Genomic DNA, 16,416 nt, shown 5'->3' on the forward strand with positions numbered 1-16,416 from the left:
CGGATCCTCTCCTCCTTTATTGACTTCATCGGCAACTCTCCATCGGCCGAGTACCAGAGCGGACTGATCAGTATCTTCACAGAATATTCTCTTGGTCCATCGGACGAACTCCCATCGGCCGATCCCAACTCTATGCATCTTTTAGTTTCTTTTGAATCGGCCACATTTCCTTCACCGAAATCACCTTCCTTGACACGTGTCAAAAAACGGTGTCAACAATCCGATTGAAATATAGCCGTTGAGATATACCCGTTTGAAATATAGTCGTCGTTCTAATTATCGTTAGCAGCCAAATTATTAAATAATTAATTATTATAAATAACCCCGTTTCAAAATTATTAGTTCGAATATATTCAGTGTGATAATCATTATTGGTAACAAACACTGTTTGCTTATATAGTGCTACGATTGTTAGTTACATGATATCAATTAAAAAGGTGGTAGTGAAGATATAAAAAGGCATATAAGAGTTCGGTTGGAGTGGGAAGTAAAGTAGGAGGTTGGAAAATGGATGAGAGCTCCTCATCTAGAGAAATAGGGGCTCAAATTTGAGAGCTCCATTGGAGTTGCCCTAAGAAACAGAGGACTGGAGGAGATGAGAAGAACTTGAGGGCTGAGGCCCTGAGCTGGAGCCGGGAGGGCTGTCAACGAGCCGAGCTCGACCAAGCCTGCCACCTCGAGCATTCCAAGCCAAGCTCGATCCGAACATGAGAGACTGAAATATTTTTAACTTAGGTCTAGTTTAGATGCTCCGCGTAAAATTTTTAGAATAGAATTTTTGCATATTTAAATATTAATATAGACTAATTATAAAATTAATTATAGAACTCGTCTGTTAACTACGAGATAAATTTATTAAGATTAATTAATCTGTCATTAGCTTATGTTTACTGTAGCTTTAATGTAGCAATTTAGTATCTAATCACGATCTAATTAGGCTCATTAGATTCATCTCGTAATTTACAAGCAAACTATACAATTAGTTTTTATTTGTTTAGATTTAATACTATATGCATATGCCGCATGATAATTTATACTGTGTAATAAAAAAATATTACTGCTACAGAATCGCTTTATGGTCGTCTAAAACTTTATTTAGATGCAAAATTCAAAATTTCAAAATTCTAATATTACTGCTATAGAATCACTTTGTGGTCATCTAAAACCTTATTTAGATGCAAAATTCAAAATTCCAACTGTATACCTCAAACATTTATTTCGCACATAATTCATCCTTTATGAATATGTGAACGCAAATTCTATTCTATTAGTATCTTTAAAGATTCAACCAGCAAATCCTTAAAATTGAATAGTTACCATATTCATTTCACGATCATCGAGAACGTATGTGCGTGCCGCAGCTGGGGGTCCTCCTCGACCTTCCGTGGCCGGCCGCCTTGATTGCTCCGAGAGAAGAGTAGAGGGGTTGGCCGGCGGCGACGGGCTCGTGACGCTCGTCGGAGTGGGATGTGTATGTGTGCTTCCGCTCGTATTAGAGTGGGTCCCTCATGTGTGTAGTAGCATCGACACCGCTAAGCTCAGCGGCCCGATATACCTTCTCTTTTGGTCTCGGATTCTCTTGGCCCGACTCGGCCCATCCTAGGTTTGTTCATGCCAATTGCGCACTCGGATGGATGTGGGCTAACTACGAGCCCAGCTGAAGCTAGCCCACGAGCAGAAAATAGACGCTGAGGTGATTAACTCGACGGCCCACATGCCTTCACTCTCTTCAAAAGGCATCCAAACCACAACTGCCCGCACCAGACAAGAGAATAGATGATCAAGGGAATATTCGATTGGTCTCAATCTATCATTGTTAAACCTAACTTTGGGTTTTTACTTTTCTCATTAACATCTGCTCTTGGGTGGGTAGCCAATATACAGCCGCAAGTGACTGGTTCGAACATAGTTGCTCAGTTCAAGAACGGCCGGTTCAGTTAGAGATGTGTTTAACCTTTAGATCGACATGCTGCACTCCTAAGTCCTAAGGGGCGCATAAGTGTAGGTACACGAGCGCCCTCTTGTGTTTTGGAACAGAAAAACTAGACCTTGAAAAGTAAACTAGGGCATCTCTCAGATTGCGCACGAATATTTTGTCCTTTTTTTTGCGGTGGACTTGAAGCGCGGCTCAATCCTGTAGGATGCAGTGCAGGAAGCGCGGATGATGGGAAAGGTTTGGGCTCGAATCCGGTAGTTTTGTACTTTCGAATTGAATACCGCGTTGAACCCTTTGAACCCACACGGCAGCTCGTGGTGGATTCTCAAATCACATGAAGACGCCATGGCCGAATTGCTCGATCACAAATCCACCACATATGTACGTCCATAAACCAATGTGCAACTGCAGAGAACATTTCCGGCCTAAACTAAATACTGGACATGACATATACACTATACTACCTTCAGCTTTCCTGACCTTCGTGCATACTAGGGTTATCCTTCACCTTCCAATATATTTTTCGATCATAAAGTAAACAGAGAATACGGATGCTGGATTCACCTCACCTCCGCTCTCTCCTCGGCCTTCCGACCTGCCTCTTCGCCTGAATGCGGCCTGCGTCGGGCACCTGTCCCATCGGCGCTGGATTGTTCAGTTGTGGTAGCCCATTCGATGATCTGGCTGTCTGTCGATTGTTTGGGCGACGACTTCTGCTGGCAGGCGCAGGTGACCTTGCCTTCGTAGGAATGCTACTCTCCAAGTTGAAACTCCTCTTGTAACTTTTGGAGCTGTTCACTGGATGGAAGCCCATTGATGCACTGAAACAGACAGTATGACATTTCAGAATTCAGCAGCTATTTACAGAAAATTCCAGCAGCTGTATCTATACCGACTAGCAAGTATAATATCAGGTAAAAGATCATAGACAAAAAAAAAGGGCCAAAACAGAGACCACGGCCAGTCGACCACAGAACATGGGCCATGTGGAACTAAAATAACTGTCATTGAAGATACCTGGATGCAGCCTCAATGTCTTCTTGAAACATCAGTTTGGAGGCAGAACAAGAGGCATTGCCCGTGGTGCACTCTACAGATAAAAGAACAACATTAGATAAGAAGAAGGTAGTGACTTGAGGTTCATTCTCACATAAGTACATAACTAGAGAATTAGTGCAGCTGAAGTATGGCGACATACTGTCATTCTTTCCTAAAGTGCTGGGTCCATTTTGCTTTAGTCTGACTCTTCGAGACTCTTCAAAAGTAGCCCCTGTGCTGTTGTACCTTCGTTTCATAACCTGCAGTATCGATTATGACATTATGTTTATGTACTACAAGATCGAACACACAGTATAAGAACAAAAACAAAAACATGAGATTTAGCAGTGTCTACTCTACCTAAAAAGTTTAGACATGGCATGAACAAGGTCGTGAACAAATTACTTCAGGTGACAGCATTGCATCACGCGAAGGTCCTTACAGAGGCACAAGAACTGTTTGCATAATTGTTTGTTTGTTTATCTGTGTGTTCAAATCTGGAATTATGCAAACAGTTCTTTTTTAAAAGAACTGTTTGCATAATTCCAGATTTGAACACACAGATAAACAAGCAAGATGCAGCAGTGTCTACTCCATCTAAAATTTAGACATGAAACCAACAAAAAAATGTAAAGGCCAACTGTCAATTGTCACTTGCAGATCACTATTGTCTGAACTCGGAAGTTATAACACTAAATAATATTTATACTAAGAAAGCAACAAATCAGTAACAGCCGAGAAACCTAACAATATGGCATATTTTGTGTTTTGCATCATCTAAATTCTAAACTAGTTAGAAACATATTGTACATCCATGTATTGAAAAGGCACATACAAGTATAGTGAAACACACAATTATGGAATTCGATATGTATGGTCGCCAGACTTAGGATGAGTTATTATTTCTCAAGATAAGAAGACTCACAGGCTGACTCTTGTCATGATTCTTGGTGCCAAGGCCTTTGATAGTAGTTGAACTTTTCTTCGGCCATTCCTTCTCAACAGTGTTCTCAAGCCCTGGACTGTAAGCTGGAATCTCCAAATCTGCCTGTAGAGAGGTGTTTGGACTTGAAGAGTATGCAACATGGCGTTGCTGAGTGCTAGCATGCCATGCAATGGGAAGAATAATTTCAGGTTCATCTACACCTGGGTCTGATTCTACCACCCGCTCTTGAATTATCTTTATTAATTCATCGCATTCCGTCCTAGCATTAAAAATAAAGGAAAAAAGTCAAACATCCTGGTCCAATCTATCCAGCAATTGGCTATATAAGTAACCATTAGAACAGCACGTTTCAGATCTTTGTGTCAATGATTTCTGTTTTTGTTTCTGCAATATCCCTATGGAGAAAATAATGGGACAACAGTCTTGAAATTTTGTGTCACAGACTTGTCAGTTTTTTTCACTTCCAAAAAATTTCAGTTATGAAAAGAACTGTAAAGAAACAGATTACATGCTTATTCAGCAAAATGGATCTATAAATAGTCAGTAGAAGGGTATTTCAGATCTTTATGTCAATGCCATGTGCTTTTATTGCTGCAAGATCCTAAGGATATAACAGTGGAACAACATTCTTGAATTTTGGTGTCATGAATTTGGCAGCTTTACAGTTCCTAAAAAACATTCAGTGAAAAATGGAGACTGTACAAAAACTGACAAAGTACCAAAACACCGTGAAAATGAGACCCACATGTTTGAGCAAACAAATTTAAACATTGAAAGAGAAAAACAAGGTTGCACATCTTAAGATAAACAATTCAAGGAAACAGGATATACCTTGAGTAACTATCCTGCATAAGTAACTTCTTTACAGCTTCTTTTGGGTCTATTTCTGAGACAACTGCAAAGGATCCATTGCCAGAATCTTTCAAAACGATCTCCTTTCCACTCTATGACAGTAGGAAAGCACTTAGTTTGATGATACAAATTTCTTACCCAATTTATCACTCCGGTGCTCCAAGAGAACAGCTTGTTTTAATACTACCAAAATGTAAAAAAAAATTATAAGGTTGCAGATGCAGAGAATGGGCTTACCAAGTTTAACTGATAATTGTCAGAAGCAACGCACGTCCCAGTACCATCATCTGTTTGATAAGAAAATTATGAATCAGGAAAACTCACTAAATCATTGAGAAAGCAACTTTTACAGAGCTCGTCATGGAATTAACAATGTCATGGAAGTAGCAATGATCACAGTTGCAGTACACATTGCTACATTCATACCATTCCCTTCGCAGCTGAAGGTTTGAATAAACCCCTAGTTAACACATAGTTAACATCAATGCAAAGGTTCTACGGATCACTAAACAGACAGAGAACCTAGCGTTCTCGATTTACCATTCGCGGTATTGAACCTTCGCATTACCGCTCAAGCACCCGATTCCCTCTCTAATTTCACGCTAACTCGACTTCATTGGCTCACCACACAGTTACGAGTTAATCAAATCAACCACCTACTTCCCCCAAATTGCGCTCTGCTGCAAGGCAGCGGCAGCACCCGCACCACCACCTCCACTAATCGGTGATGCCACACGCGCGTACACGGATAGAGACGATCGCAGCGCCGACGCGGGCGCCTCACCGAACACCAGCCGAGCGAGGGCGGCCTCCACGGCAGCACGAGAATAGGGCGCTAGCATTTCACGAGGCTTTCGGAATTGGGAACGGGGGGAGAGGAAGGGAGAGCGAGTACCAGCAGCGACGAGGGCGCGGCGCGGCGGCGACTGCGACGACTCCGGGGAGGAGGTCGTGGTGTCGGAGGCGGAGGAATCCGGGTCGAGGACGGCGGCGAGGAGGCGACCGGCGCCGCTGACGAGGCCGGAGATCCACCCGCGAAGCGGCGGCGGCGGCAGCGAGGAATCGCCCGCGGCGGAGGAGGCCATGAGCGCGCAGAGACGCGAAGACAAGAGGGACGAGGGAGTGCTGGCCTGCTGGGCAGCGGTTGCGCTGCGGAAACGGGGATAAGTTCGAATCATCAGACGAGCAACCGCTAGCAATAACCCCCGAGATGATTACACGTGGGGTGGTTTTTTCCCCTTACTGAAAGCGTAATCCTCCCCTAGGCCCACATGTCATTGTGTCACTAAACCACGCCTTTCCTGAAGGAACGCGTGTTTTTTTTTTAATTCGTGTTTGTATTTTTTACCATCACATGCTAGTGGGGGATGATGTATCATGCCAGTCTCAGTGGGAATGTCATCGACACAGTTACCAAGACTGGAAATTTAAGAACTGTGACAGTGGAATGTCATGATGATGACACTTCTCTCATATTTCATGATACTCCTCTCTCCTCATACTATTGATATATATTAGCAAATTTAATGTCCATGACATTCTTATAACACTCCCACTGAGATTGGCCTTAAGTTCACGCTCAGGTGCCTAGCTATATAGATCAAGGGCATATCAGCCGTGTCTAAAGCATACTGACTTTACACATTATTTGAAAAAACACCAGGTTAACTTCAGAGTTAAGATATTCTCAAATATTCAAAGTCATACATTCTCAGCTACACATTATGTTTTTTTCTCCGAGTGCTGCTAGCCTGCTACATATTATGTTGTATGCTCCAATTCTAATATTCCAATATATCCAAAATCAGAAGCATTGTCTAATAAAATTTATGCTGTATGACCCCTAGATGGCTAGATTCAGCAAATGGAAAGTGTATCCAGAGCGGTCTTTCCTTAAGACATAAGCCACATATTACTCGCTTCGGGTCCCTTTCGAATCCATGCCCACCGCATGAATTGTCAGGAACCAGGGGCGAAAGCAGCAGTGGGTCTAGGGGGCTCCAGCCCCTCCTAGACCCAAAAACACCATGGAGCCCCCTCTTAGCCCCCCTTCATTTTGGAGAAGAAAAGATGAGGAAGAAGGAGAGGAAGAAGAGAGGAAAGAAGAAATCAGCCCCCCCTTTAAGAATTTCTGAATTCGCCACTGTCAGGAACCCAACTGTCCAGACGTGCTGCATCACTCCCTTCCCACCAACTCAAGTCCTCAACCCGCTCTGATCACCTCACCAGCACGCTATATTTGACGCGCGGGCTCACTTCCCCACCCTGAACCTCCACTGTGCTTGCATCTACATACCCGGCTGCATGGCGCCCAGCCCTAGCAAGCTGTCGCTGCTCGTCATCCTCCCGCGCCGCCCAGCCTCGGCACCGGCTTCGGAGCAGCCACGGGCACCATCGACATCACCAAGGTCCTTGCCAGCTTCCCGGAGTTCAACACGTTCAGCAGCATGCTCACCGAGACCAACATCGCGCTCGCCATCAGCAGCTGCGACAAGGTCACCGTGCCCGCGCTCAACAACACCGCCGTCGCCACCGTGGCGCTCGGCAGCATGCTGCTCGTGCCGTGGTCCCTGCTGGCGGACCTCCTCGCGCTCCAGGTGATGCTCGACTACATCGACGAGCCCAAGCTGGGTGCGCTACAGCACAACCGCAAGGGCAAAGGGTTCATGGTCACCACGGTGTTGTAGGTCCTGCGCGCGCCGCTGCATGGCGTGGGGTACCTCCGCATCTACTCCGGGAACGACTGGTGCGCCATGCTCTCCTCCGCCACGCCCCCGGGGCTCGGGAGGAACGCCACGGTCGAGAAGCAGGTCACCGCAAAACCGTACAGTGTGGCTGTGCTCCAGTTGATCGGCTTCGTCATCCCACCGGGCATCAGTCCCGTGAGCGTTCCCGCCGACGACGAGCAGGCACATGGCAGCACCTCCTTGCAAGCCGCCTGCGTCGGCACCGGCGCCTGAACCAGTCCCGGCACCATTCTTCGGGTTAGGCCTGCTGGTTTTGAGCCCGATCAAGCCGGTGTCTTGAAAGGACCTTAAGATGCCTAGAGGGGGGGTGAATAGGCAATATGCAACTCAAAGACACTTAAAAACTGTCAGACGCAGACTCAGCCCAGATACTCCGGGTATAAGCCCGGATACTCCGGGTTTTGTGGTCCGGAGTATCCGGAGCTATAACTAGAGTCTCCGAGTATGAACAAACTGAAAAGAAACTGCAGGAATCTATGTATGAAAAGTAGATCGAGCTAAAGTACGAGTACTAGGAGTTCTTTAAGGTTGATATCCAACAAACAAAACTCACTAGAAACTCGTGAGTGAGTAGATCGAGCTCAAACCCTAGAAAAGAAGTCTCACAAGCAAATAGCAATGAAATCAATTAAATTAACACGAAAGAGACAAGAATTTGTTTCCCGAAGTTCACACCCGAAGGTGCTATGTCTCCGTTGAGGAAGGATTCGAGAGACGGTGCTCAAGAAACCCTATGCTCCTCTCCCAAGGGTGAGATCACCTCTCAAGCCCAAGGTCACTTACTATGGATTTCTCGGCGAGGAATGAAGCTTACAAACTTCTTGTGCAGCTCACAACCTTGATTGAGCAGTCACAAGCACGCCTAGCCGTCTAGGAGCACAAGGCTCCAAGAGTAACAAACTTGAATCCGCGGGCTTGACCAAAACCAAGTGCTCAAGAGGTGGGAATGAGGCTCACTAGCACGAATCCTTGCTCTTGCTTGCTTCTCACTCAAATCCCTCAAAGGAATCACTCAAGAATGAAGAGAGGGGAGTGAGAGAGCTCTCTTTTGGCTTTAGGAGGAGTTCAGCTCGAAAGAATGGCAAGAGAGAGTGAACTGAAGGAGGGGATGGAGTATTTATATCTCTTGACCAAAAAATAGCCGTTGGGCGAACAGTTAACCGGAGACTCCGGGTATATGCCCGGAGACTCCGGGCAACCCTAATTTTTCAGCTCGTGAACAGCACCCGGACACTCCGGGCAAAGGGGTCCAGAGTATCCGACCCTATACCCGGAGTATCCGGGTTAGGCAGGATGAAAGCTCATGTTTTGCTCTTTTGAGTGTATTTTGTGGCTCACATGTGTTTGTCTAGGTTCTCTTGAGCACAAGATTTAAATCGAAACCCTTGAATCAAGTCCCTCTTGATAGTACGGTGTCCCTATACTCAAATTTCAAATACAACATCTAATATCATGAGTACACTTAAACACCGCCTTTTCATTTCCTTTTTGGGGGGCCATACGTCATCACTTGATTCACTTATATATATTCATCACCTGCACACATGCTCAATTACACAATTAAATATACATGTGTTTTATCATTATTCACCAAAATCCACTTAGGGGCCTAGATCACTTTCAATCTCTCCTTTTTTTGGTGATTGATGACAACCCACATGTAGCTCATTTGATTAACATAAAACAATAAACATCTAGCATATAAGAGCTCCCCCTTAATATATGCCATGAACTTTGAATTTCAATTTTGACTTGACATGTCAACAATTGGCATATATCAAGAGAACCACAAAAACTCTTATATGTTTAACAGTGGGGTGAACAGGTGCGTGCAAAAACATGAGTGATGCATATGACATGTTATCCACTCAATAAAAAGTGTGTCTGCCAGCGAGACCCAGAGACTCCGGTCAGGGAATCCGAAGAATCCGGCCTGTAGCCCGTAGTATCCGGCCCTTCTGAACCAGAACACAGAAAAACAGTCACCAAGTCAGAGAAAGAATTCTCACACTAGCACAAATTCCTTAGAACAGAGACAAATACGACAGCTAATCATAAAGTAGCACACATTACAAATGTTCTCACACCACATAGTCCTTACAAAGATCAAAGGAGTTCGAAACGAAAAGGAAACATAAGTTCGAGGGGCGCGTCTTCCTCGGTCTCCTCTTCCTCATCAAAGATCTCTTGGCCACTTGGAGGAGCATGGCGAGAGGAAGTAGAAGCACGGCGACAAGGAGAACGGGCTTGGCGACGAGCATGAGGAAGTGGAGCATGAGCAGCAGCAACAACAGCCTCATCGGCGGCATCCCACTCAGCAAATGGATCATCGAAGGCTGGGAGCTCGCGGTGCGAATCTAAAGGAAGCCCCATGTGACCCCGAATCTCATTGATCGACCTTGCGTTCTCATGAACATCTTGTGCAATGTTCCTGCACATTCCGAACAAGCTGCGGAGGGCCCTCTTCACAAAAGAGTCATGGTGATGGTGACGAGACGATGAAGAGGCACCCAAAGAAGATGGAGTAGGATCATATCTTGGGTTTCTTGTTGCACTGGCATGAGATGGAGGAAGAGGTGGTGCATCACCAGAGCGGGCACGCAGGTGAAGAGGTTCATGCTTGATCGTCTTTGGAAATGTGACCTTTGTCACCCTCTCAATCATGTACATGATATATGGTGCAGCAGGAAGTGACTTCTTGGCCTCAATCATAGTCCTTCTTAGCTCATTCCAAATGAAGTCCATGATGCAAAAAGGTTTTCCACTGGGCAAAGCACGGGCTAGAAGGTTTACTGCACAGTATCTAAGTGCCACGGAATCACCATCCTTTGCATCAATTGTGGCTCTAAAGAATTGATTCATTGCATAGTATACCGGTAGGAGATAGTTTGCCTTTCCTTCCTGAGCGCAAATAGGATTGAAGAACAAGGTAGGTACTTGATATGGCTTGAGTTGTTCCTCAACATGAATAGGATCTCTTTTCTCATCCTTAGTGCCAAGTCCAAGTATCCAAGAAAAGGTCATGTAATCTACTTCATATTTGACTCCCCTCGGTGGTCCAATAGAAAGCAATCTCCTTTTCATCATAGTACAAGGAAGAGTGAAATTGACCTAGGACCTCCTCATTCCAATCATAGCGAAAGCCCATGATGTCATAAAGATCCATCTCCTTGCACTTATCCATAGCCTCATTAAAGAATGGATCCTTCATATCTTCATAATATTTCCAATCCACGTACTTGCATGGGACAATGGGAGCATGAGACTTGTGCATCACCACTGAGGAATAGAAGTCTTCATGGAGTTTACACAAAAAACGCCTCTCAAGACCTTCACTCTTGTCATATTTGTAGACTTTCTCCTTGCGTGCCTCCCTAAGTGCCACATCTTGCTTGTAGTAATTTCTTTCCATCTCAACCGCAAAGCCAGGAACAATTCCAGGTCGATGAAGCCTTGGAATGCTTGGATAGTTGCGCTGCTCAGAAGAGTATTCAACTTGCAAGCGAGGAGGGGTTCGAGGACATATGTCATGAGCAATACCCTTGCTTGTTGGAGTCGGACGGGATGGAGGAGCCGCGGGTCGGCTTTGCATAATGTAAGGATCTTTCCTTGGCTCCTTTCTTGAACTGCTGTCTGCGGGTTCCTTGCCCACGCGATGTCATGGACGCAGCTCCCTTATAGGGTTTGGAGGGGCATCCTCCCTTTGAGCGCGAGGATCATGACGTCGCTTTTGCCTTCTTTGTTCCGCATCCTCCAAAAACTCACCAGCACGTGGCCTCACCATGCCTAAAGAATAGATAAGTAAGATCAAGACCAAGCTGGAAAGGATTGGGAGGAAGAAGATGTGCCTGTGGTGATCCAGTCCGGAGACTCCGGGTATATCCCTAGAAACTCCGGCCCAGAGGGTCCGGAGTATCCGGGTGTATATCCGGAGTATCCGGACTCGAGCACCCGAAACCCTAGGTTACAAAAATCTAAGGATTTTGCCATGGGATTTGCGTGAAACTTGAGCCAAAGGTTCCTACACATGCTAGGAAGAGATGCCCTAAAGATCTTTCAAAGAAACCTACGGCATTGGGAGATCGGGCGATCCGAAGTTCAAAATACCTTTGAGACCGTTGAGAGCGCGGGAACTTCGAATCCAAAGCCTCCCCGGAGTTTCCGGAGGGGAGGAGAGCCTTCCTTCAAGGATTGACGAGTTCTTGATGGTTGGAAGGTTGAAATCGCCACTAGGGCGTGAGATGAGGTGAGAGGAAGAGAGGAGACGGTGGCAGCGGTGAAAAAGACCTGAAGTCGGCTTGATCCCGACCCCCTCGCAGTATATATAGCAAATTTTTACTACCCGGAGTATCCGGCCACAGGGCCGGAGTATCCGGACAGTCTGGAGTATCCGGCCACAGGGCCAAAGTATCCGGACAGTCCGGAGTATCCGGGCCCTGGGCCGGAGACTCCGGATCCCCCTGACACAGAACAGATATGGCACTCCTTAAGCTTGATCTAGATGAGATTGAAGATATCTATAGATTTTGAGAGATCTAATAATGTGAGATAAAATTACTCGACTCGAGATCAGCCAACAATCAATCAAGGAGAACAATGATCTCAAGTGAGTAAAGTGAAGAACCAAACTTTTCATAAAACAAAAGTCACATATTTTTGAAAGTTTTCAAGATCTTTTCATTTTGAGAACCACTTAATCTATAATCACTCAAGTGTATGCAGTAATTCAAGTTAGGTTACGAGAATTCAAGATGTTTAGTTCACTTCTCAAAGAACAAAACCTTAACTCATCTAGAGGCTTAGTAAATATATCGGCAAGTTGCCCGTCGGTGCTTTCATGTTGTAAAGCAATATCTCCCTTAATCTCATGATCCCTTAAGAAGTGATGACGAATATCTATGTGCTTTGTTCGGGAGTGTTGTACCGGATTGTTTGCTAACTTGATTGCACTCTCATTGTCACAAAATAGAGGAATTGCATCAAAATGACAAAGTCACTCAACGTTTGTCTCATCCACAAGAGTTGTGCACAACACGCACTGGCGGCGACATACTCGGCCTCCGCCATGGACAAGGCAACCGAATTTTGCTTCTTAGAGCTCCAAGCTACTAAGGACCGGCCAAGGAATTGACAAGTCCCTGTAGTGCTCTTTCGATCCACTTTGCAACCGGCATAATCCGAATCGGAATAGCCAAGTAAGTCGAAAGATGAGCCCTTGGGATACCATAAACCAAGGTTAGGAGTGAAGACCAAATATCTTAGGATTCTCTTAACCGCCATCAAATGACATTCTTTCAGATTAGCTTGAAATCTTGCACACATGCACACACTAAGCATAATATCGGGCCTAGATGCACAAAGGTAAAGAAGAGATCCAATCATGGAGCGATATACCTTTTGATCCACGGTCTTGCCATCTTCATTGAGATCGAGATGCCCATTGGTTGGCATGGGAGTTTTGATGGGCTTGGTATTTTCCATGTCAAACTTCTTGAGCATATCCTTGATGTACTTGGTTTGACTAATGAAAGTGCCATCCTTGAGTTGCTTGATTTGAAATCCGAGGAAAAATGTCAACTCACCCATCATAGACATCTCAAATCTCTTTGTCATAATCCTACTAAAGTCATCGCACCAAGTTTTGTTAGTAGACCCAAATATAATGTCATCGACATATATTTGGCACACAAAGATTTCTCTATCAACTTTGCGAGTGAAAAGAGTAGGATCGGCTTTGCCTATTTCAAAGCCTTTCCTTAAGAGAAAGTCCTTAAGACATTCATACCATGCTCTAGGGGATTGCTTGAGCCCATAGAGCGCCTTATGGAGCAAATAGACGTGGTTTGGGAATTTGGGATCTTCAAAACCCGGTGGTTGCTCAACATAAACTAACTCGGAGATTGGTCCATTAAGGAAAGCACTCTTCACGTCCATTTGATATAGCTTGAAATCATGGTGAGTAGCAAAGGCAAGCAAGATACGAATTGACTCAAGCCTAGCTACGGGAGCATAAGTCTCACCAAAATCCAAACCTTCGATTTGTGTGAAGCCTTGAGCAACCAACCTAGCTTTGTTTCTTGTTACCACGCCATGTTCATCTTGTTTGTTTCGAAAGACCCACTTGGTTCCAATGATATTTTGCTTGGGCCTTTCTACTAAGGACCAGACTTCATTCCGAGTGAAGTTGTTCAATTCTTCTTGCATAGCCATCACCCAATCCGGATCATCCAATGCTTCATCTACCTTAAGAGATTCCAAAGAAGAAACAAATGAGTAATGCTCACAAAACGTAGCCAAACGAGATCGAGTGGTTACCCCTTTGCTTATGCTTCCAAGAATATTATCCACAAGATGATCCTTTTGGATTATGTGATGAACTCTTGGATGTGGAATGGAGGATTGATGTTGGATTGGTTCAGCTTCTCTATCATCTTGAGATTTATCTTGTTGTTGAGTTGTTGTTTCAGCTTGAGTGAACCGGATAAACCGGTCTGGAGTTCGGATACTCCGGTCATTATGTCCGGAGTCTCCGGCTTCATATCCGGAGTTTCCGGGTTTTGCAGCGGATGTAGAGGTAGATGGCCCTTGAAACATCAACTCATCATCATCATCATTGTCCACTTGTTTTTTAGGCTTTATCTCACCAATCGCCGACTTCTTGATGGCTTGACTTATTGATTCTTCCATTCCTACAACATTATCAACTTGCTCCTCTTGAGAGCCATTAGATTCATCAAATATCATGTCACACGCTATTTCAACACAATCAGAGGTTTTGTTGAAAACACGATAGCCATGAGCATTTGAGGCATAACTAAGAAGAAATCCTTCATCAACTTTAGGTGCAAACTTAGAGTTGTTGGGCTTCTTATTTAGAATAAAGCACTTACTTCCAAAGACTCTAAAGTAAGACACGTTAGGCTTTTTACCAAGTAGAAGCTCGTATGCCGTCTTGTTCAAGATCTTGTGAAGATATAGGCGGTTGATTGCATGACATGCCGTGTTGATTGCTTCCGCCCAAAATTGATCCGAGATCTTGTACTCATCAAGCATTGTTCTTGCGGCCTCAATGAGAGTTCTATTTTTCCTTTCAACAATTCCATTTTGTTGAGGGGTGTATGGAACCGAGAACTCATGACCAATGCCCTCTTCATCTAGAAACTCTTCTACGTTAGTGTTCTTGAATTTGGTACTGTTGTCACTTCTCACTTTCTTGATCTTAGTCTCAAATTCATTTTGAGCTCTTTTCGCAAACTTATTGAAGGTCTCTTGCACTATACTTTTGTTATGCAAAAAGAATACCCAAGTGAAACGAGAATAATCATCAACAATGACAAGACCATATTTGTTACCACCAATGCTAATGTACGCCGCCGGGCCAAAGAGATCCATATGTAGAAGTTCAAATGGCTTGATAGTGGTGACGATGCTCTTTGATGGATGTGGAACACCAACTTGCTTCCCGGCTTGGCATGCACTACAAACACGATCTTTCTCAAAAGAAACATTTGTTAGTCCTAGGATGTGATCCCGTTTTAGAAGCTTGTTGAGATTTCTCATCCCAACGTGAGCTAGTCGGCGATGCCATAACCAACCCAAGCTAGACTTTACTATCAAACAAGCGTCAAGTTGAGCCTTCTCTTGAGAGAAGTCCACAAGATAGAGCTTTCCCTTGAGCACCCCTTTGAAAGCAACGGGGTCATCGCTTCTTCTAATGACGGTCACACCCTCGTTAGTGAACAAACAATTGAAGCCCGAATCACAAAGTTGTGAGATGGACAATAAATTGTAACCAAGTGACTCAACTAAAAGAACTTTTGAGACAGTGAACTTTGAGTTTAGATTAATGTTACCGGTACCAAGCACTCTTCCCTTTTGATTTCCCGCAAAGGTAATGAAATGATCTCCACTTGATGCGGTTATTGTTTCGAACATACTCCTTTCACCGGTCATATAATTTGTGCATCCACTATCAATCACCCAAGTTGATCCACCGGAGGAGTATCCCTACAAAACAAAGTTACTCTTTTCTTTTAGGTACCCAACAATACTTGGGTCCTTTAATGTTAGTCACAAGAACTTTGGGCACCCATACATGGCTTTTCACTTTTGTGTTCCATGTACGGTGTCCTACAAACTTGGCAACTAATTTACCACGGTGGTTCCTTGTCAATACATAATCAGCATAAAAGGATACATGAGATGATTCTTGCGCCTTGATCTTGGTTGGGTTAGAGGCCTTGAACTTATCTTCTTTGAATGAGGATGCAACAATCTTAGCACCCTCATCACATGTTGTGCCTCTCTTGATGAATTTGACATGACCACTTTCTTGAATCACATCATTTGTCTTGTGAATGGGAGTGGTCATGTTCACTAGACCTCCTTGAGCACCCAAGGCGGTCTTGTTATTGTTCTTGATAAATGGAATGGCATGTGGAGTACCTTGCCCATTCCTACCAAGTCCCTTACCTTTTTCAAACCCAAAGTTGCTCCTGTATCTTGACCCAAATCCCTTGGTGTGTTTCTCAAACTCACCTACCCTTGTTGAGGGATTTTTCTTTGGGACTTGAATATGTGATGGAGCCTCTTTTTGCAACAAATGAGTGAGTCTAGAGATTTCTTTCTTCATTGCATTCATCTCAACATAGTTAGTAGCACAAGTTTCAATATCGATGTTATAGCACAGTGCACAACCATTACTTGTCGAAGGACTAGATGAATTAGATGCCTCTCTAGTCTTAGAAGTACTTTCCCAAAGAGTATTAAATTGAACTTCAAGTGCCATGTGATTAGCTTGTAAGCTTGTCATGCTCTCTTGAAGTTTCTCATTATCCTTCCTTAGGAAAGTGTTAGTGTCATTGACAAAAGAAAATTTTCTAGTCAAATCATCCACT

General features: G+C 44.3%; 1 protein-coding gene across 1 annotated transcript; it reads right to left on the minus strand.

The window, feature by feature from the left end:
- Positions 1-2,268: 2,268 nt before the first annotated feature.
- Positions 2,269-5,922, minus strand: LOC120654821. The gene is made up of 7 exons (XM_039932484.1): positions 5,668-5,922; positions 5,010-5,059; positions 4,752-4,864; positions 3,900-4,179; positions 3,135-3,234; positions 2,954-3,026; positions 2,269-2,757 (listed from the first exon to the last, which is right to left on the minus strand). Exons 1-7 carry the CDS (start codon positions 5,855-5,857, stop codon positions 2,502-2,504), a joined length of 1,062 nt encoding a protein of 353 aa, XP_039788418.1. The 5' UTR covers positions 5,858-5,922; the 3' UTR covers positions 2,269-2,501.
- Between the last annotated feature and the right edge of the window lie 10,494 nt (positions 5,923-16,416).

This window comes from Panicum virgatum, chromosome 1N (genome assembly GCF_016808335.1).
Source record: "Panicum virgatum strain AP13 chromosome 1N, P.virgatum_v5, whole genome shotgun sequence".
Classification (NCBI taxonomy): Eukaryota; Viridiplantae; Streptophyta; class Magnoliopsida; order Poales; family Poaceae; genus Panicum; species Panicum virgatum.